Below are 22396 nucleotides of genomic sequence, written 5' to 3' on the forward strand. Positions count from 1 at the left end.
TGAAAGGGACCGTTTGATCACAGCTTAATTGCTTCACGGTCAAAATTTAAAATAAAGAACCCTGGCTATGATGTGGTCGGTCTCAGCAGCTCTTAGATTCATTTGCTCTTGTTCTCGGTGCACTCAGGACGTGGACGGTGCCCGTCCCTCTGTGCCCACCCACTGACAAGTCAAGGTTAAACCCACCCGTGGCTCTCATTGATAAACAAGCACAGCCGCGATGCTCCCTGGGGTCGGCACGAGCTCCGGGGGCAGGTTTGCTCTTCCCTTCATTTATTTCCAAGGAACAACGAGGCTGCATGTGCTGCTCACGCTCAACTGCCTCTTCACAGAATCACCATCAGTGCAAACACCTTTATTTATTATAACACAACACCCCCCGATGACCAGGTTAGAACCAAACGCCTTTGCAGCTCTGCTCGGGCCACCCATCCCAGCCAGGTTTGGTGACAGCCCTGTCACCCGGCGCAGCCCGCACTTATCACCCCCCATTTATCATCCTCTTCTCCAACGAGGGGAGATGGTGCCTTTAAGGCAGCTTAACAGCTGTCAGAGAGGAGGCATTTTTGCGTGTGTTGCCGATGCTGAAAATACGAGCCAGAGATACTTTAAGTAGGTTTGGAAAGCGTTCAACGAGAAGACACCGTGGTGCAGCCTGTCCCCGCTCCCAGTCCCACCCAGCTGCTCCCAACCGGACTGTCGGGAGCCGCACGCATTCCTTCGGGGGCACGGAAGGGTTAAAAATACCCTCAGCCAGGCTGGGGCACAGCAAGTGGCAAAGTGTCCCCTTCCCCGTCCCGTCCTGTCCCAGACACCCACCTCCCCTCTCCCACCCACCCTTAAGATCATCACACGCGTGTCTTGCAAAGGACGGTCACAAAACGCCACCCGCGCAATCGGGGACCGCGCTCGTCCCCAGCCCACCGAGGAGCTCGTTACGCAAACAGGATAAACTTCTGGGAAGAAACCACCCAATTTCAGTCCTCTGCGAAACACCAAGTCCCCACTCCATGTCCCTCCCTGCCACCGATGCCCCACGCGATGACAACAGCGATGCCCACGAGCTCCCTTGTACCCCCAAGGCCATGGGTCCCTCTCCCAAAAAGCACCTGGGAGCAACGCAGGGACACCAGACACGAGGTGAACACTTATTAGCAACAGTGGCCATTGAGTCAGCTCCCATCTGAAAGGCTGGGGGAATTAAAAGAGTCATAAAGAGAGCACCAAGCAAGCCGCGGCAAAGGAGGCAGCGGCGGGAGCGCGCGACGAGCGCCGGCTAATTGCTGCTTTTGCTTGGGGTGAAGCGGGAGGACCTGGAGCAGGATTAGACAGAGCAGCGTCTGAATGGCGAGATGACTAATGCTGTTTAGGGCTTTACTCATTCACTGCATCACCCCTCCTGGGATTGCTTTCCTGATTTTTATTTTATTTAAGTAGACAAAGAGGGTGTTGGTGGCACGAGGGGAACCCGGACGGTCTGACCTGCTCTAAAATAAAATAGGAGTGCGGCTTCAGTTATTGCTGTCTAGGGATCCTCCCTCCCCCTCTCCATCCTCCGGCATAAACCCTTTATCGGCGTGAAGGAGCCGTGCCTGCATTCACAAACTCTGGTTTCAAACCACCTCCCCAAAAACGCCCCAAATCCCATCTCCTCCCTCCGCGACCCGCCCCAGCAAAGCCTGTGAGGGTGGGATGTGGCAGGTCCCCTGTTCCCTCCTCTCCCCCGTTCTCTCCGGCTGGGTAAGGGTGGGGTTTAATTAACACTGGGAGGCGAGGTTGTGGATAAGCGGCGCGGCGTGTGCCAGCTGCGGCAGGTCCCGGCTCGCCGGCATTCCTGCGCCGTGCCCAGCGCCCGCGGGGCCGCGGGGACAATGACTCAATGCAGCTCCAGCCGCACGCGGAGGTGGCACCGCGCGTCCTGCCCTCCAGCCAACTGCGTCTATTTGAACGCGACGGCGAGCGTTTGGTTACGCCAGGTTGGATGCTTTTTCTTGCGTTGCGTTTTGGGTCAAGTCTCTGGTTGTTGAGCATAACTCAGAAGGGAAACAGGCTGCCCTGTTCCTGTTCTCATCCTCGTCACGGGGAGGAAAGTGTCCCCAGCAAACCAAAAACCACCCTGGCCTGACCCAGCTGGGGAGGCAGCAGCATCTTTCTGCTGCTGAGCACCACTTTGTACCACACCAAGCCTAAAAACCCTCTGTCGGCACCTTTGACCCAGGGCTGAGTGTCACATTCTGCTTTGTAGGCAAAATGTGGCAAAATCAGTTGGTCCAAAACCAACACGGTGAATCAAAGAGGATCCCAGCTCAGAATTGCAAACGCTAAGTACCAGCATTGAAACCCAAGTGCAAAACCCACTTTATAAAAGCTCAGGGGTTGCTGATGCTGGAGAATATGGGATGCAGAAAACCCCTTTGTGTGACCCTTCGCCTCTCATCATAACCGGGGAATCGCATCCCGGGGGAATTGTGTGGTTTGCTAAACTGAATCAACATAGCTGTTATGTTTAGTAACATTTCAACTGTTGCTCATTTGATTCCAGTCATTAAAATTTAATATTAGCGTAAGCTTGGAGAAACCTGAGCTGAAAGCAGAGAGCGGCGGGGGAAGAAACACCCCGGCCAGAAAGCTCCGAGGAGGAGACGCCGCTTGTCCCCGCGCCGAAGAGCACGAAGAGCTCATGGAGACACGGCGCTGAAAGAGCCTTCTGACTTTTAGTGCCTTTTCATACAAAAAAGGGGCTTTTCGTAGAGGCAGAAATGGAAAGAGTCACTTGGGTTAAGCTTGGGCTGAAGAGCAGGAGTTAAGGATGAGGTCCCTTGGCTCCGACAGCTTCACATAAGCAAACCCCGTGCGATTTCTGTAGCACGGCGGATCTGCAGCCATCCATCAGGATGTCCATATTAGCACAGAACTGCCTTTCAGCTGCACTTGATCTCACCATAAAACTAGGGGCGAAACTGGGCGACCCCTTCAAGTCCTTCCAGATGGGTTTCTTACAACCCTCGAAAATGTGGCGCTCCAAACCAGTCCCTACATGGTTCTCCCTCACCCCAAAAGGCCTGGACCACCCTATGGACCCATCCTGGCTTCTGATGGCCATGGGAGCCATTGGAGCCCCTCGGTGTAGCCATGTCCCCGCCTTGGTGACCCAAAACACCTCCCACAACCAAAGGTTGCCCCCAAGCAAGATCCCACAGCTGCTTCCCAGCCTCCCGGCCCCAAAGAACCCAGCCATGCTCAGCACATCCAGCAGGAGATGCTCATCCCTCCTGTAGTCGGGATTCGTCCCTCCATGACCCGGGAAAGGGGACAGAGGAAACACACTCCAAAAATTAAGAGTTTGTGGCCTTTTGGGGCAAGTTTAAGGTGTGTTTGAAGGCAGGAAAAGAGAAATAGATGGGAAGTTTCAAGTATTATCTGCTTCAAAAGTCATCTGCTCACGGGCTCTGTCGGAGCCTTCAATATATCTTCTTTATTAAAATCTGGACACAATGAGCCCAGAAGTGCCCACCTTTGTCAGGGCTGCACTGGCAACTTGCCCAGAGCCCTGGGGCCATGCCTAATTTGCATCTCATTTACACAGATGTTCATTAAAATTAATGCCTTGAAGACATAATATATCTGCCCGCCTTGGAGCCTTCTGGTCAGACGGACCACGAGTGCTCCTGGAGAGCCCTGGCCACCCCATCCCCTCCCCGCATCGCCCGGCCGAGGAGCCGCCCCGTGTCCCCACGGACACGCGTCGTGTCCGCAATCCGAGACGGGAGGCAGTTGTGATAGGAAGCGTTGAGAAATAAAAGCCTGATGCAACAAAACACCCCCCACCAACCCTGTGCTACCGGCTCACCCCAGAGCACACGCCAGACTTGTCCGTCGCCCTTTCCACGTGTAGATCCGTATCTGGGATCGCGTTTCCCCTTAGAGAGAACCGTAAGCTGATGCTTCGCAATGATCTGCTTCGCAATGCTGAACGATTCCCTGGGTGAACCGTGCGCGGGGGGAATGCCGCTGCACCACCACGATGGCTCCATCCCCCTCGCTTCTCCCCCGTTTTGTTCTCGCTGATCACACAGCAGATCCCTACCCTCCTGCAACTTGCATTCTTCCCCACTAAACTTGCCGGGAACGAAGACCCCAGCCGCACCGCGTGGCCTCAATGGCCAACGAATGACTCCTGGTGAGGACACGTCACCTTCCAAAGCACCTTTGGCTCCTGCAGCCCAGGCCACCACTGTCTTAAAGGGTCACCCTCAAGGTCACTGTCACACAGACCATTTGCAAATGCTCCGTCGGGTTAAGCTGCGCCTACCAGCCCGGAAAACCGAGCAATCTGCACCGACCTGCGTTCCATCATCGCTGCTAATGAGAGCTGCTCGGCCGGCAATAATCCCTCACTCTGCAGGAAAGTTCCCCAGGTTTTAAAGCCTAGGAACTCCTTTTTGGCTATATTTGTTCCAAGTGGCTGTGTGGTGTTTAATGAGGAAGTTAAATCCTTCCCATCGATATAAGCTCAACGCAAATCACTGCCCGACACAAGAGCGAACAGCAACATGAGTTTGAGTTTGTCCTGTAACACCTCCAAACTCTTTTCTTTTGGAGAAGCAATCCCCAAACCAGAAATACCTTGCCCCGGTGAAGGTTTCGCAGAGCTATTAAGTGGTGGAACGGGATCAATTAGCCATGAGATGAAAAGTAAATGGCTGTAAAAATGCCTCCTCCTCCTCCTTCCAGCCCCCATTAACACCAGGAAACGAGCAGCCAGATGTAAATCAGCCCAATCATCAGCTACCGAGCACACCAGTAATAGAAGTTTCACAGCAAGAAAATTTCTAAGCAGTATTAAAATAATTAATGTAGTGTAACAGCATGACCCAGCACCACCATACTGTATAAAAAACATATCAAACACCAATTCTTCCCTCTCTCAGCATTTTGTGCAAGTCTTGATGGTCTCTAGCAGCTCTTTGCTGGAAACATGAACAGCCCCCAGCAAAACTTCGCCTTGGTTTTATTCCCTGTGTGTGTCACCTGTACCCAAGGACCTCAAAAATAGACTTATAAGTGTCCCACGTGAAGGGAACAACAAGCAGGAACAGTAGAGCAGGTAGAAAAACCTGCGGGATGACCTGATCTGGACCAGACACTCAGATGAAGCCAACTTACAGTTCAGATGGACTCAAAAACATCCCTCCCTCCCTACCTCCCCAAAACCTAAATGCCAACTACAAGCCCACGAGGCTCTGGCACGTCAACATGACACATCACAAAAACCTTTCTGCACCTTTTCACTGCACATTAAGGGTATTTCACACGCCAAAAATGCTGACGTTATAGCAACAAATGATGCCGCCATAGCTTGAAGACCAGAGATCCTACCCAAAACCCCCCAACACCAGACAGACCTTCAAACACCAAACATCATTTGATGGCATGAGGCCTTACCTTGAAGTCTGCTAGCTGTTGGCTGATGGTTTCCACCTCGGTGCCCACCACCCACTGCAAGGCCTCGCTCTCCTCCGCTGCGCTCGTCATGTGGGTCAGCTCCTTCAGCCTGCTGTAGAAGTCCTCGACACGAGCCAGCGTCGTCTCCACCTGCTCCTGACGGTTCTTGCCTCTCTCGGTCAGTTTGCCGCACTGTTTATTCAGCGTCTCCAGCTCACGTTTCAGTCCTAATAAATCGGGGCTCCCTTCGTCCTCCAGCATCTTCTTACATTCACCTTCGGAAGCTTCAATGTCAAACTTCAGGCTGTGGAGCTTGCCCAGGAAGGTGCGAATGTCCTCGGCTTGGGACTGCAGGCTGTCCGAGTCCCTCCCGATGGGGCCCATGCTGTCCAGCTCATCGTCCAGATCCGCCAGTTGAGAGAACATCTCCCTCACCCGATTGTTGAACTGGCCGATGCCTTCAAGCTTGTTCTCCATGAGCGTACAGCAGTCATTCACCTTTTGCTTCACAGCTGTGAAGTCCTGCTGAGCCACCTCAGCTTGGCTTAAGAGCTGGGAACAATCAGACCCATCTGGAGCATCTTCTACCAGACCTTGAGTGAAGTTTTTCAGATAATCCACCTGTGGCTCCAGGGCCTGCAGGACCTCCTGCTGCGCCCGGAGCTTCTCCAAATTCTTATTGCTGCAAGCCTGTGGCCCCAGGGCATCATAGATCTCCAGCTGGTGCTTCGCCCCTTCCAGCTTCTTCTCGATGTTCTTGAAGCTCTCTTGAAACTCCTTCAGCCTCTGTGACATTTCTTCAATAGAGCCCGTCTTGGCTTGCAGCTCTTCGGTGACGGCATCCATCTTCTGATTGATCCTGGCCTTCTCATCCCGAATGTCATCCTCGTCGGTTTGAGAAGCGTCGATCAGGATGTCGGCGGCGCTGTTCAGCATCTCCAGCAAGGAGCGACGCTTCTCCACGTCGCTCAGCAAAGCCTTTGATCTCAGAAGAGTTGCCTCCAGCTGCACCGGATCCAAAGTCACTTCCAGCTCAGACATCTTTGCCTTGCAGTCCTCCACCCACGGGAGGAGGTCCTCCATGTGCCGTTGGTACTTCTGAGCCTTCTGCAAACAGACCTTGAGCTTCGAGTGTCTATCGGCAGCCTGTTTGCTGAGCTCTTCCCAGTGGGTTTTGAGGTTGACCAACTGGTTTTGCAGAGTGGTCTTCTCCTCTCCAGGCTGGACAGAAAGCAGCAAAGATTCTCCCTCGGCTACAATCATCTCGTAGGAGCCGCTGTGTTGGTTGAGGCTCTTCTGGAACTCTTCTTGCTCTTGAATTTGGCTCTGTAGCCTCTCCAGTTTAGCAGAGATCGGTTGGCTCTGAGCTTGCTGGCACAGCTTGTCATCCAGCCAGGTCCTGAGTTCATCGAACATGTGCTGGAACTGCTGGGAACTCGCGAGCGCAGTCTGCAGCCGGTTCATCCGATCGGCTGAAACGGAAACAAGATTAGAATGCGACAATTAAGCTGAAATCAAATAAGCAAAGTGCAATTATTTAAAATCATCTCAGATGCACCAACTGTGTTTTGATTAACAGGAAGGAGCCTTCTGTTGCATCACCGGCCTTTTTGCTCCCTGATTCATGAATTTCTTAAGCAGTAACAGGCAATGGTAACGCAGAGGTCTCGGTTCTCCTGTCTAGTCTCTAAATGCAGCCTCTCAGAAACCAGGAGAGGCCGCCCAAGATTAAAGGGTGGCCACTGGGTCTTCTCCATGCCCCATTCTCAAGTTAGGAACCAGGTTTTTTTCCCCTAAGCCAGGCACATCAATGAGACTAAACATCTCTGCTCACTCCCCAGGCTCAGGTATGTCCAGAGTGTGAACCCTCCTGTCTTTAGTCCCACATAAAACACCCATAAAGAACCCCAAAAAAATGATAAATGGTGCTTTTCCTATCATTCCTAATAACCCATTGATGGGAGAGCCCTTTGGCAGAAAGCAGGGGTGGAATTGGACGTCCCAACATCTCCAAGCTGTCTCACCCGCCAGGTCTTCCAGCCCTTTGAGAGGAAGAGCCACCGTCTCCAGACGTTTCCGTAACTCATCTTTGAGATACTGCTCCCCGATCAGGACCGAGAGGTCATCGCAGAGGGTCTGAGCCTCCGCGATCTCCTCCTCCAGCTGCTCCAGGTCCGAGCGGATCTCGCTGGTCTCCTCCAGCTGCTGTTTGACGGCGTCGGGCTGCGTGCTGACGGCCGACTGGCTGCTCAGGCGCTGTCCGACCGCCTTCACCTTCTCGGAGAGGCCTTGGAGGAGCTCCTGGTACTGGGTGCTCTTTACTATGGCTTGGTCGATCTGGCTGGAGCGGGAGTTGAGGCGTTCCGTTAGCTCGGACCATTTCTGGTTAACCCCTTGGAGCTCTTCCCGCACCTGGTTGGTGGATGGAGAAACATCTCCAGGGCCGGTCAAGATGCCCTGAGCTGCCTGGTTGAGCTGCTCGTGCTGTTGTCTGCGAGCTTCAAATTCCTTCAGCATAAACTGCAACAGAAATAACATAAAAATGTTTGCATAAAACTGACAGCTCCGAGTACACACAGTCAAAACAAACCAGACCTTCAGGGGCTTCATCCAGCCCATGGAATCAGGAGGGACCAGCCCTGGGGTGGGACGACAGTTGGGGGATTTACTGCGACCGTGAAACTTAGAAAGCTTGGAGGGGTCTGAGACTCTAGGACTTTCTCTCTTATTTGTTGCGTTGCTGTGTAACATAACAGAAACCAGTTGGACAAGAAGGCAAAATAATCATGTTAACTGGGGCATTTTCTTCTATGACGTGGCCAGTCAGGGACATGTTGGGGTTTGGAAGTGGGAGGCAGGAAAGCTGCATCGGCCAGTCCTGCAGAGCATCAGCACAAGTCTCGTTTAAAGCAATTTCACTCTGAGAGGGGCCAAGTGATTCAGTGATGAGTCAATCCAATGCAGGGAAGGGAGCTCAAACACTGCACCCGTTTTAAGTTACTCACAGTGGATTGTGCCCAGTGGGGTTTGGAGGACCCGGGAGAGGAGCTGTGGGGTCTCCCAGCGCTGGGGGAGCACTTGCAAGATGTGTAACCCCCAAACTCACACCCTGTGTCTGAAAGCATTGGCCAATCGCTTCCTGAATGCTGTCAGGCTTGGGGCCGTGACACCTCCCTGGGGAGCCTGTTCCAGTGTCCAGCACCCTCTGGGTGAGGAACCTTTTCCTCACGTCCAACCTGACCTTCCCCTGGCACATTTTCCTGTCCTTGAAGGTGGTGAGAGCCTGGCCCAGGTTGGCCAGAGAGGTGGTGGATGAACCATCCCTGGAGACATCCCAGGCCAGGCTGGATGGGGTCTGAGCAACCTGAGCTGGTGAAGATGTCCCTGCTCATGGCAGGGGGGGCACTGGGGGAGCTGGGAAGGTCCCTCCAACCCAAATTATCCTGTGATTCCCTTGAGTTCTATCATTGATTGCCAGACAAAGAGATTTCCCCTTGCGAGGAAGCTGAAGACCATGATGAAGTTTCCCCTCAACCTCCTCTTCTCCAGGCTGAACAAACCAAGTGACTTCACCCATATCCTCACCCCTCGACGTGGGGATGCGGACACAGCTCCCGGCTCACCTGGACCTGCTGTTTCTGTGCGTTCAGCATGTTCGGGTCGATGGAGAGGGGTCCCAACACGCTCATCATCAGCTCCTTCTCCAGCAGCCAGGGGCGCAGCTGGGCCTCGGCCGCCTGGAAGGTGGCCAGCTGTGTCACCGACTCCTCCAGCTTCTGCTGCCGCGCCGCCGTCGCCCGGCTGGCTCGTTCCCACCTGCAATCTGAAGCACCAGCTTGTGTTCACGGCCGGCCAACCCCTCCAGCGAGAAGCTTTTTCACCTTCCCCATGGGAAACCTGCTCAGCTTTTCAATCGAACTAGCGTGGCTCTAGTCACTCTCCATCTAATAAGCTTGTTACCCATTTCTAATGGCTACGTGGTCTCGAAGCTCCTAGGAATTAAATCCTCGCAAGGATTGCTGCGCTCTAGTCACTACTGCCATGAGCTGGGCTGACCTTGGCCGAGCCACATCACATCCCTGGCTCGAAAAATGAGGATACTCTTAGTATACCGGTCCTCACAAAGCACACTCACACCTCCTGGATGGAGAATTCCAGAAGTGCATCCCTGCTGTTTCAAAGAAGAGAATCTCTGGGCTTCTTTTTAAATACACACTCTTGTTTAGTCAACATTTAATTACCTAGGGTAGCCCTACTAATAACTAGAATTTTATATCAAGCAGCGAAGCTTTTAATCAAAATAATCAATTCATGTGCTAAAGCTTTTTCTTTTAAAGAATTAATTTAAGGAGGCAAGTCTCTACCATATACATCCATCACAGAGGTTTCATTGAACACGACAGTGCTCGTCTCAGGAACACCTTGTACACCAGACAGCTGGGAGATAAGTTCGCTATTTACTGAATCTTAATTAGAAGCGACTCTGCTCTGCTGTGACTTTGGAATGGCCCTGCAATCCTGAACCGCTTCTAATGTGATGGTGCTTCAGGCACTTACTCAGGTCTTCCTGCATCTTCTTCCAGTTTGCTGCTTCCGGAGAATCTGGGTATTTCTCCAGCAAGCCAGAAAGTTCTTCCTTTACCTTCTGGATCTTCCCTGAATTTTGTTCCAATTCAGCCAGAAATGCCTGGAAAATAATTATTGGACCTTCTTCAGACACAGGGCAATAGAATGAAATCACCAAGCAGGAATGAAGCGGCAGCCACAAGTCAGAGTTGGGCAATTTCTGTTCTTTGCTCTTTAATGAAATCATTTTATTAGCAATATTGTGAGCTAACTTGGCTCCGAGAGCAGCGAAAGGCTGGGAATTGCTTTCCAGGAGAAGCTGGAGTAACCCAGCAACAAGGGCTGTAGATAAAAGCTCCTTTTCCTGGAGCCAAAAGCCTGAAAGCAAGAGGTCTCAAAGCAAAAGGAGGCTGAGCACAGCGCCTGCCTGTGATCCCTCCTCAGCACAACCCTTCCTGGCCCCAGGGCAGATCTTTGCGGTGGGGCTGGATGGATGAGCAGCAATCAAGCACATCTCCGAGATCCTCTGGGAGATGCTCAGCTCCCCGATTTCCTCGGGAAGAGATGTTACCTTGTTGTGCTCAGCCTGGGCTCTCATCGTCTCCGTCTTGGTGGGTGAGGAGGAGGCGTCCAGCTCCGACAGCGTCCGCTCCTTGGACTCCAGCCACTTGAGCATGGAGCTGGCCTCCTCCTGCACCTCCTGCATCTTCTCCAGCATGGCCGCGAGCTGCTGCTGGCGCTCCCGCAGCGCCGCGCCGAGCGCCTGGTGCTGCTGGGTCACGTCCGACACATCGCACTGGATCTCGGTCAGATCTGGTGCCAAAAAGCAGCCCGAGATTAGTACCGGTGCCCGCCTGGCCCATCTTAAGCTGGACTATCAGGTTCTAGTCTAGCCCTAGGCGGGAGGAGCAAGAGGCCATGCTGCTGTCTGTCTGTCTGCACAGCAATGTCAGACTGTCCTCACCTCTCATGCCAGAGGGGCCTTTCCAGCTGCATCACGTATGGATGTTGACAGTTTGCAAACAAAGCAAACGTCGCCGTGTTTGTGAGACTGATGCGAGCTGAGCCCCCCGTTCCCAATGTCACTGCTAATACAGCGCTAAAGAATTCGACACCAAAACATAAACGCCGTTTTTATGCACCTATTATCTCGTTGAACCAGCGAACTAACAGCAGATAACGGGCAATAATTAAAATCGCTCTTCAAACTGAAGGGTTGGCTGGGTTATAATCCCTTAGAACTAATAAATTTAATTGCAGGCCTTAAAACGACCTCTCATTCATCAGCTTTTACCACCACCTGATGGGGTGTCGGGGTGCTGTCCCTCCCCGTCCTTCAGCCTGACCTCCACCCTCCATCGCCGCCTGCCCGTCCCGTGGCGCGGCTGGGAACTCGCCAGCCTATTTGCAGCCTCATTTCCCCGCGCCGGGACGCTGCCGGCGTCACATTGTGCTTTACACGCTCACGGACGGAAAACGCACAGACAGAAAGGGACGGGGAGACGGCGAGGCGGCCGCGGCACACGTGCGATGGCACGGCGGCGATGGGGTGGCACGGTGGGGACAACCAGCTCACCTTTGCACGTGTGGAATCCGTTCACGCTGCTGGAGCCTCCCGCAGCGGGCAGAGCCGCACCTGAGCGGAGGGGATGGAGACAGATGGGTTAGGAATGCAGACAGCATCCTCCAGGACATGGAGCACAGCGGCCACCAAGCACGGACACGGCATCTCCACGAGCCCACTCACTGGATCAGCCTTAACTCAATTTGGAACCCATTTCTTGCTCCTCCTCCCAACACATCCGCCCCTGTCGCTTCCCCAGAGGTGCTGGACCTCGCTGGACCAGAAGCAGAAGAGCCGAAGCCACCTGGATCTGGGCACCTCTCCCAGCATCGCCCAAGGTAGACGTGGCACCTACCCGGACCATCATACCAGGGGCTACCAGCTGCTACCCTAAGCATGACTTTGTGAATTATAATATCAAGTGAGAGTGCTGGATGCCTTCCCTGAAGAGATTAACTCCCCTGAAGGTATTAACTCCCCCATATTCTCCTTTTCTTACGGGCTGAAGCTATTTAAATGCCACTTTGGTGCATAGACACGCTCTCTTTGCCAAGAGGCTCCACGCGGGATGCACCGGTGTCCCCTCCTTGGACACCAGACACCACAGCTACGCTCACAACCAAAGGGGGATTCACCAGAAACATTATTGGGTAAGTCTCTATCTAACCACACATTTTAAAGCTTTAATGGACTGCAGCTTGGGTCACCCACAACAAGCCTCTCCCCACTCCTCTTGGAGGTTTCCCATCAAGTTAACCCTGACAAATACATCTAGACTGTGAGTTCCCATAAATGCCCATCAACTATGAGAGTCCAGGGACTCGTTCTCACGAGCTGGAAGACATCTTGTAGTTGGTTTCCAAACGAACCAGACATAATCTCATAGCTTCACAGCCTTGAAGCCAAAAAGGAGACCAGTAAATCACGTCTGGATATCGCAGTCTTAAATTTCATCCAGATAGGAAACAAATACGAGAGTTTGACTCCAATGTGCAGCCCTCGGGAGGCTGAAGCTCATCACCAAGATGATGGAGCCGCCTCCACGAGCTCCCACAGGGCCAAGCGCCTGAACTCGGTGCTGCTGCAGCATGAAGCTCCATCCACTCCGCAATAACGTGTCCCCACGGCAAAGGCCGGGTAATTGAGTGCTTGTTACGCCACAGCAAATTCAGCCACGTTGGTGGGCTCCCAGCCCTTGGCTGATTTATTAACTCAATGAGTAGCGGCAACTTGACCACTGGGCTGAGCCGCACGATACTTGGACCACCACGGGCCCTCTGAAATCTCTTAAAAGGGGGAAATAACCACATTTTTTGCTTGAAGCAGGGTCAGAAAAGACACAGCAGTGAGAGCAAACAGTGTGCTGAGGAATTAGGCATCCTCAGCAGAGCCGGGCTGCGACTCACCTGCCTTGGCCGCGGTGTCGGGGGCCGTGATCTCCATGATCAGGTTCTCCAGGAGGGTCCCTCTGCGGCTGATCTCCTCCACCTGGGCCCCTTTCCCCGTCCATTCCTCCAGGAGATCCTGCTCAAAAAACAATTGCTGTGGGTCAGAGGCTGCGTTTGCCCCACCACAGCCCTCCTTCCTCATCTGTCACCTCTGCGGTGACACTGGGACATGGCGCAGACTGCACCGGCAAAGTGAGTGTCTTCATGTTTATTTCTGTCGGGGGGAATCAAAGAGTGAAAAGCTCTTCCCTAACTCACGGGTCTGCTGCAGGAAACCTTCTCATCCCTCCCACCATTTCAGGGACATCCCTCCTCGTCTCACCACGACCCAGCCTGACGCGAGGCCGGTCCCCGCAGCTTTCGGCACAGCCCGGCGATGCGCCGGAGCCGGCGACGTGCCGCGGGTGCGAGGGCTGCGGGTGACTCAGCAGCCGCCTGTGAGTCAAACCCTTGGCACATCCTGATTTAAAGCATCGCTGTGCCAGAGAGGAGCGGGGGTTTGGATGACGGGAGGACGCCTTCTGCGTCTAGCAAGGGGAAACACTCAGGGATAATGAGTGTACTCGGGTCTCCCACCCCTAAATATCCCCCTGAGCAGGCGGGAGAGGGAAGGGACACCAGGCAGGGACCATGAGGACCTTGGCAACGCTCCATCCTCTGCAAGCCGGGCACCACGGGATGCTCACACACCAGGGGCTGCAGCCCTGCGAGCACAGGGGAGCCCAGGATTCCTGAGACCATAGAAAACCTCCGAGAACTCCACTCCCTGGGATTTATTCCATATTCCAACATTTCCACAGCAGCTGCCCACTTGCCCAGTTCGGCTCCAGCTCCTGCTGCCCACCTGGATCTGCTGCCTGCGCTCGTGCAGCTCCTGGGTGCCCAGAGAGGTCTCAGCCGGCGGCATTTTGGCTTCGCTCTCCTTCAGCCACTTCCTCACGGCCCCGACCAGCTTCCGAAACTCATCCAGTTGCTCCTGGCAGGACGACGCATCCTTTTCTCTGCGAGTGAAAAGGTTTTTGGAGAGTCAGAGCTCGTGCTTTGCCTCGCAATTACCCCCGCTTGAATGTCGCACAGTTGTGTCTCTAGGAGCCCTTCTTTTTATTATTATTATTATTAGATGTTGCTTAGGAACAGCGCAAGCAGCGCCAGCCAAAAGCGGGGTGCACGCCGCGGCCTGCCCCCCCCAAATCGTGGCCGGTGGCACTTTTGGGGACGCTCCATCATCACCGCGGTGGCCAACAGCCCCGGGACCACCACGGTTGACCTGCGCTGGGGTCTTTGTGCAGGGGGGAGTGATGCTTTTGGGAAAACAAGGCTCATTCATGCCGCCTCAGCCCAGCCAGCTGCAGCCTCATCTATTCAGCCCGTCCCTGAGGAACAAGGCAGCCCCGGGCAGGAGCCGCGGGCCCCCCCGGCTCAGCGCTCACCCCACGCAGCTGCTGGCCGGAGGCAGCGCTGTGCTCAGCGCTGAATGACCCAGGGTTATGATGAGATTCATCTGCTTTTCCTCATCACATTCTCTGTATTCAGCGGGGAGTTTTTGGAGATAGTGCCCAGGAGGTGTGACTCGCTCGGGGACACAAGTGAGCTATCGCTCCAACCCTCGCCAATTCAAGCCCAGGCTGCTGCTAAAAGCTCCTCTGTATCCCCACCTTGAAGGGGACTCTGGGGACAGGCTGCTCTGCTGTGTCACCTCCCGGAGAGCACCCCCGGGACAGGCTCCCCCTGCCACGATGCTCCGGGCGGGAGCTGTGGCAGCCCACACGCCGGGAAACGCATCAGCGCCGGCTCCTGCAGCACCAGGAATTTTTCACGCCGCCCCCAGCCAAAGGCTTTTTTTAAAGCGTCAGCTGGAGCGAGCTGCTTCACATCTCCGGCGTGGGAGGAGGGAGGCAGGAGGAGCTCGCTCTTGCCCCCCACCATGGAAAGGAGAGCTCTACAAGGTCTTGCTCTGACCCCCAAACTCACCTCCCCTGGGACTCACCTCTCTTTCGCCACCTTCTGCAGCTGCAGAAAGTCTTTCTTCAGGCTCTGCAGCTTCTCCTGCTGTTGGGAAGCACCAGGAGCGAAGCCGCAGGAGCTCAGCTCCGCAGCCAGGTGCTCCAGGGTGGTCAGATCCTCCTGGTGCTGCCTCAGCTCCGAATTCAGCTCCTGCCAAGAGCAAAGGGTGATGCCAACCATGCCCCCGCCAGCAGACTGGGGCAGGGGGCCGAACCAAGCAGCCCCATGTCCCTGTGCAGGCAGCACCATAGATCAAACCAGCACCTGCTCCCACCTCAGAAAATACTTTAAGCAGCTCTAGGTGCAAGTTCCACCCTCCTCAGCATGCAGGGAATGGGATGTGGGGGCAATAGCCGAAACCAACCCAACCCCCCCACAGCACAAGTGTCCGGTTTTACACCAGCTTAGAGCTTTGCCAAAGTTGTGGCCAAACCTCCCGCCTGGTAGGAAACCAGAGCGGGGAAACCTGGCGCAGCAGTGACCGGGACCCACGGCATCTCCGAGGGCTGTGTCACATCCTGCACTGCGCTCGCTGCCAGCGCTCGGGCGTGTTGCCGTATTAGCCCTGTGGAGTCTTTAATCTGTAAAACCTGGCTATATTTGGAGAGGCCCCTAAGAGCCTGGCTAGAGATCCCTTCCAAAAAGCAGCCCGGCCCCGGGGAAATGCCATTCCCCTCTCTCACTGATGGAAACAGCCTCTGCTGCTCCAGCCGCGCTCCCTTCCCCAGGCAAAGCGCCAGCACGGGTCCTGCCAGCCCAGGAGCAACCCTATTTGTCCAGGAAGAAATCACTGCAGAACATCCCCATCCCAGAAACCCCAGGCCAAGGTGGAGCCTTCTCCCCCTGCATCTCACCTGGATGTGCTGGGAGAAGTGAGCGATATCCTGCTCCGGCCGATTCCCAGACGCCAACACCCGCGCTCTGCTCTCCGTGAACTGCTGCAGCTTCTCCGAGAGCTGCTCATACTGCTCGACCTTCGGGAGGAGACTCTTGAGCGCGTCCTCCCGGTCCCGCTGCTGCCGGCACAGCCTCCCGAAACGCTCCGTCACCTCGGCCAGCTTGGCCTGCAGGGCCGAGGCCGTGGGGCTGTCCGCCGTCTCCAGGAACCGCGTCACCATCTCACGGGTGGCTTCCAGGCTGCTCTTCTGCCTGGCGATGTCCTGCTTCAGCTTCTGCGGGAGGCACACAGACAGGGATGCCATTTTAGGAAAGCTCTTGAGCAAAACTAGATGGGCATGAAGAGGTGAAGAGGCTGAGCAAGAATCGTTTTCTATCCCTGTTTTCCTTTGTCATCTCCCCAGCCCTGGTGCCTGGTATCCAAGCCCTGCTTGTCCACAGAAGAAAGACTTCCAACAGGTCCTGGCTTAAAGAAATTAAGTAAAGGTTTTGCTCATATCCCTTTTTTAGGTTTTTCTGTGCTTTCAGAATACTGTAGCTGAACTCCCGCCCGGTTCAGGTCCCGCGCAGGCGCGTTCGAGGCGAGGGAGCGCAGGGACCGGCCTTACCGTGCTGGTGGCAAGCGAGTCCTGGATGGAGGTGGAGGAGAGCGCAGCCGGCTGCTCCCCCTCCAGGCTCTTCTCGACCTCGGCCACGGCCTGGAGAAGGTTCTCCAGGCTCTCCTGGACGCTCTGGGACTGGGCGATGGATTTCTGCAGCAGGTCGGAGCGCTCGGCCATCTGCTGGGAGAGCCTCTGGAAGCGGCCGACGATGGCATCTGTGGAACCCAGCGCAAAAGGAGAATCAGCGGCAAAGAGCTTCTCGCCCAGTGCTTGGAGAGCAGTGAGGACCACGCGTGGCTCCTGCTGGACTCTCCGATGCTGAATCTCCATCTCCAAACTCAGCAGCGAGACAGGGAACCCAAGGCAAACAGCCAAACTGGATCACAGCAGTCCCCATGGGCAAACACAAGCGTATTGAAGACGTGCTGTTGAGTGCCTTTGCCCCATCTTCCCCCAAAAGTGAGAGATTTCTTCCTTCCCACCTCCCTGGCTGGTTTTCAGGCTCGCCCCAACCATCCCTGCTAAAGCTTTGCTCCGTACCTGTTGTTTCCTGAATGTGCCCATGGTCCGGAGCCGGCTCCCCTTGCACCTCCAGCAGGGACTGAGCCGCTTTCTGGAGCTTCTCCACCGGCACCTGATGCTCAGCGAGGTCTCCCTGCAGCTGCTGCTTGGACACGAGACAAGGCACGAATCAACGGTGGATCATACACAGGAGAGACCTGCACCCGCAGGGAGCTCAGAGCTCCATTTAAACCCTGCTGAGGGATCCTGTTCGCTTAAATCACAAAATCATTAAAGAAAATTAATAATGTAGGTTGGAAGGTCCAACCTCATGGTGCACAGAGAGCTGGCTCAGGGGGTCTGGGCTGTCCCAGTGCCACCCTCATGGGGAGGAATGAGAGGAAACGGCTTCAAGTTGCGCCAGGGGAGGTTGAGGTTGGATTTAGGAACAATTTCTTCCCCAAAGGGCTGTGGGGCATTGAACAGGCTGCCCAGGGCAGTGCTGGAGTCACCATCCCTGGAGGGTTGGACAGACGGACATGAGGTTCTCAGGACATGGGGCAGTGCCAGGGGTGGGTTATGGTTGAACTTATTGACAGAATCACAGAAGCGTTTTGTTTGGAAGAGACCCTCAGGATCCTGGAGTCCAGCTGCGCTCAACCAGCCACAAAAGCGAATGGATCAAGTTTCTTCCCTGCTACCGACTGCTCAGAGCAGCAGCCAAACTGCCACCCAGGTGCCACCGCTCCCCCAAGAGCTGCCCCACTGAGCCCATCCGCACCTTGGCGCTGGCAAGCTGCTCCTGCAAAACAGCCGGGTCTGAAGAAACCGTCTCTGAGAGCAGTTTCCCAATGGTGGTTTCGCTGTCCTGCAGCCACGTCCTGAGAGACTCTGCCACCTCCTGGAACTGCTGGTAGTGATCCAGCAAGGCGCTCAGGTGGGAGCCCAGCTTGGTGCACTGCAAAGGGCAACAGGAGGGTGAATAAAAGAGCAAGGGGAGGATGCACACACGCACAGAAATCATCCAGAAAGGAAAAATTTCAAACCCAATCTTGCCATATGTGTTAAAGGAATTACAGGAAACAACAGAGGGTGTCACTCTTGCCCAAGGAGGAGACAATCCTTGTCCTACAATCTACATATGTACTAGAAGTCCAGCCAGACACTCAGAAGTGAAACATTTCTCTGCCATCCCTGCTTGTTAGACATGCACAGGAGGGAAAACAGCAGCCAGGGTTCAACTCCCAGCCTTGGAGAGCCCTTCCCCTACCTTGGAGTGCAGTGCGGTGTATCTGTGTGTCGCATCCTCCAGCTTGCTCCTGACCACGCTCCCGGACGCCAGCGCCTGGGACCCCGTGTCCCCAGCAGCTCCCTCCGCATCCAGCACCTTCTGTCCCGACATGGTGACAAACCGCAGGTCGCCTTTGTGGGAAATCACGTCCTCCGAGAAGCTCCCCTGTCGCAGGAGCAGCTGCCGGAGAGCCGCGGGGTCGCTGTCCCCCTTGTGCATCCCCTCCAGATCCTGCTCCGCTTGCGTCAGCCAAGCCTCGAACTCCCCGTGATCCCGCAGGAATTTCTGCAGCTCGTCCCGCAGGACCTGCACCTGCTTCAGCTGCGTCTCGGACCGCGACAGGGACGCGGCGTACTGCTCCTTCAGCTCCGCCAGCCGGCCCCGCAGCCGCTCGCGCTCCTCACCGGCCAGGCTGGGGCCGTGCTTGTCCAGGAACGCCTGCGCAGACTGCGTGGCCAGGATGACGTCCTGCTGCTGGGACAGCAGCTCCTGGTGCTGGGCCTGAAGATGCCAACGAGCAAAAAGGACAAAGGTGAGAGCCTGGCCCAGGTTGGCCAGAGAGGTGGTGGATGAACCATCCCTGGAGACATCCCAGGCCAGGCTGGATGGGGCTCTGAGCACCCTGAGCTGATGAAGATGTCCCTGTCATGGCAGGGGTGGATAAGGTGACCTTTGAAGGTCCCTTCAACCCAAACCCTCCTGTGATTCTGTGACACCTGAAGACCAAGCATACAGTGAATGTGGTGAGGCCACACGTGTGATGGAGCCTCCACACCCTTCCCACAGCACCAGCAAGGTGGGGAACACTCCAAGGTGCAGGGACCAGCAGGAGTAACCCCTTCTCTAACCATGATGGGCACCTTCTCTCATCACCTTGATTGCACCCACCCACCAACACACAAACCACGTGTCCTCCAGTTCATCAGGCAGGGACTTCCCAGGAAATCCCAAGCCTCCCATCTGGAGAATCACCCTGAACAGGTGTTTTGGAGGCCAGACCCGTCTCACAGCCCACCCTGCTCCCCGAGGCAGGCTCAGTGTGTGGGGCAGCATGCTTTGAGAGGGACGAGGTGTCAGTCCTCACCTTCAGCCTCTCGTACTGCTCCTCCAGGCTCTCGGCAGCGCTGGCTGCTCCCACTACGTGGCCATCGGGGACATCCTGAGCACCCGTCCCCGCTCGTGTCCCCGGCGCTTTCTCGATGGGGTGCGGTCTGTACTCCAGGAGCTCTCCCTTCTGCTCCAGCGATGCCACCCAGCTCAAGAGGGAGTCGATCTTATTGCTGTTCTCCTCCAGTTCTTTGGCAGCTTTCACCTGAAAGCAGAGACTCCAGATAAGAACTCATTTGATGCGTGTTCAGCAAACGGCTGCACAGGGGAGACAAAAAGAAACAAAGGCAAATCCCTGGACAGTTTTCCAGCCACAGCAAACACCTGAGACACTCAGAGACCTCCAGAACACCTTGTGGGTCTCCAAAAGGGAGAAACGTGCAAAGAAGCTGTGAATAAACTCAGCCTCTCGGCAGTGTTGTATTTCTCAGCCCAGGGTCCCCGTTTCCCCCCCAACCAGCCTATCTGTGGCCGCAGCTCTCAAGGCATCTCAAGAGGGCACACAGCACCACTGTCCCACCTCACCCAGGGGACAGAGGAACAGTAAATGTCTTTACACCCCATCACCCAGACAAATACCAGGACCTCAAATGATTCTGCACTGACTGGACCTCGCTGTCTACCTCAAGCAGAGCCCGGGGGCTCCAGCTCTTTGCACGTCACCTTTTCCGTCTCCTGCTGCACCGCGGCCGTCACGGCGCTCTCCAGCTCCTTCTGCGCCACCTCCGTCCTCTCCTGCAGGGAGCGATACTGCTCCTTGGCACGCTGGAGGTTCTCCTGCAGCGCTGCCAGCTCCCCGGGCTCCATCTTCGCCTTGTTCTCCTCCAAAAACTCCTCTGTGCTTTTGAGGACGCTGGCGAAGGAGGCGGCTCGGGTGTGCATGCTCCTCTGCAGCTCCTAAGCAGACGACGCCATGAGGCTCCGTGCGCGCCTGCGGCACCCTGGACCCTCTCCGCCCTCCCATCCCCGGGTTTTAAAGCACTGACCTTCACGTCGCTTTGCCTCTGCTGCAGGGCGGACAGGTCTCCCTCGCTGGCTGCGCGCTGCTGCTCCTGCAGCGTGTCCTCCGCCTGGCCCAGCCAGCGGCTCAGCTCGGCCAGGCTGCGCGCCCGGGCCGCCTGCTGCTCCTGCAGCGTCTGCGGGCACAGGGGACAGAGAGGGGACAGTTAGAACCGGCCGCTGCGCCCTCGGCTCACGCTGAAAGGTAAAGGCGAGAGGTTACAGCTGGAGCATCTCCTGACGGTGAGGATGCAGCACAGAAAACGGCTTTTGCAGCTCTCCACGTGCTCCCTCTCCAGTTGCAGGGCTGAGACACCAAGTCCCCGCCGAGCAGAAGCTGCTCGCTGTGAATTTGCCACCGTTTGAGCGAGTTCCTCTCAATTTGCTCTTTGAGGAGCTCCACCGTGGAGCTACGCTCCAGGTCACACACTCCTCTCCTGGGAGAGCCCAGCCAGAAGTTTCTGTGCTTTTCCCATGCAATCTTACATCAAAATAGCAGCAGAAACTCATCTAATGAGAGGCAGCGATGACCTGAGGTCAGGCAGCACCACTGTGGAGCCCCAAACAACCTAAACAGGCTGATTCTTTTGATCCTGGGGTTGGAGAGGGAGCCCAGGAGAGAGAAAGCGTTTCTGTAGCTGATCCAGCTCCTGCGTTTTGCTGCCAGAGTACAAAACAGAAGCGCCTGTTTGAGCAATTGAGCATGATGTGACCTCAGAGTCCCTGCAATGTCCCCGTTCCCCTTTCCACGGGGGACACAAAAAGGTTTTTTTGAGTTTTCACTGGGCATTTCAGCAAGGTGACGGCCAAACTTGTGCAAAACACTGTGCTTGTTGCTCCCAGTCACAAGATAAACAACAGAAGCAAATTGAAAGAGCCTTCTTAAGAGCTCTCCAGCTGCAAAGCGAGTTCTTCCTGGGTTAGGATGGGCGCACACTCAATCTGTAAAAGCAAAGCAAACTGGTTAATACACACACACACACACTCCAGAAAGGACAGGCAAGAGTCACAGAGAGCAATTGTTAATAAAAAACCACATTAATCCTGTCGAGAATCAGAGGATCCATGCAGTGACGGGGGCTGCAGCAGTGCAGCAGAGCCCTGAGGACTTATTTTTGCAGCTGCCCGCTGCCTCGATACATCATCAGTGTGCCCAGGTGGCCAAGAAGGCCAATGGTGTCCTGTCCTGCATCCAAACTGGCGTGGTCAGCAGGACAAGGGCAGTGATCCTTCCCCTGTGCTCTGCATTGGGGAGGCCACACCTGGAGTGTTGTGTTCAGTTCTGGGCCCCTCAGCTCAGGAAAGAGATTGAAGTGCTGGAGGGTCCAGAGAAGAGCAACAAGACTGGGGAAGGGACTGGAACACAAGCCCTACGGGGAGAGGCTGAGGGAGCTGGGCTTGTTCAGTCTGGAGAAGAGGAGGCTCAGAGCTGAGCTCAGCACTCTCTAGAACTACCTGAAGGGCAGTTCTAGCCAGGTGGGGATTGGGCTCTTCTCCCAGGCATCAGCAATAGGACAAGGGGGCACGGGCTTCAACTCTGCCCAGGGAAATTTAGGCTGGATATTAGAAATAAATTCTTTACAGAGAGAGTGGTCAGGCATTGGAATGGCTGCCCAGGGAGGTGCTGGACTCACTGGCCCTGGAGGGTTTTAAACTGAGATTGGACATGGCACTTAGTGCCATGATCTAGTAAACGGACTGGAGTTGGACCAAGGGTTGGACTGGATGATCTCTGAGGTCTTTTCCAACCCAGTCGATTCTGTGATCAGCTCTTTCTCTGGGACAGCAATTCCTGACTTGGGCACTGGAAATAAGGCATTAAAACCGTGACCCTGGTGGCTCTTCTGCACAGGGATTTTTCTTGTGGGGTTACAGAGACCAGGGATTATCCCCCCAGCCCAGAGCAACTCCATGTCTAGCAGGGCACTGCCCAGACCTCCATTTTTTGGGAGAGAAGCGATTTTCCGCCTGA

At 55.2% G+C, this 22396-nt stretch overlaps 2 protein-coding genes across 6 annotated transcripts in view; one reads left to right on the forward strand and one right to left on the reverse strand.

Moving 5' to 3' along the window:
• Positions 1-22396, reverse strand: part of MACF1 (microtubule actin crosslinking factor 1) — a 130719-nt gene that overhangs the window by 44460 nt on the left and 63863 nt on the right. For all 5 annotated transcript variants that reach the window (XM_080357750.1, XM_080357753.1, XM_080357751.1 and 2 more), the window contains exons 41-57: positions 20412-20561; positions 20089-20322; positions 19403-19630; positions 18298-18819; positions 17809-17985; positions 17067-17190; positions 16533-16741; positions 15882-16199; positions 15011-15177; positions 13868-14024; positions 12982-13099; positions 11588-11647; positions 10583-10824; positions 10003-10132; positions 9069-9268; positions 7470-7965; positions 5446-6917 (exon numbers count right to left, since the gene is read on the reverse strand). In XM_080357750.1, the coding sequence (XP_080213876.1) occupies positions 5446-6917; positions 7470-7965; positions 9069-9268; positions 10003-10132; positions 10583-10824; positions 11588-11647; positions 12982-13099; positions 13868-14024; positions 15011-15177; positions 15882-16199; positions 16533-16741; positions 17067-17190; positions 17809-17985; positions 18298-18819; positions 19403-19630; positions 20089-20322; positions 20412-20561 (5004 nt within the window). The remainder of the gene's footprint in view (positions 1-5445; positions 6918-7469; positions 7966-9068; positions 9269-10002; positions 10133-10582; positions 10825-11587; positions 11648-12981; positions 13100-13867; positions 14025-15010; positions 15178-15881; positions 16200-16532; positions 16742-17066; positions 17191-17808; positions 17986-18297; positions 18820-19402; positions 19631-20088; positions 20323-20411; positions 20562-22396) is intronic.
• Positions 1-22396, forward strand: part of AK2 (adenylate kinase 2) — a 116784-nt gene that overhangs the window by 4415 nt on the left and 89973 nt on the right. The gene's annotated exons all lie outside the window — the stretch shown is intronic.

The sequence above is a fragment of the Nesoenas mayeri genome, assembly GCF_963082525.1.
Source record: "Nesoenas mayeri genome assembly, chromosome: 21".
In the NCBI taxonomy this organism is placed as follows: domain Eukaryota; kingdom Metazoa; phylum Chordata; class Aves; order Columbiformes; family Columbidae; genus Nesoenas; species Nesoenas mayeri.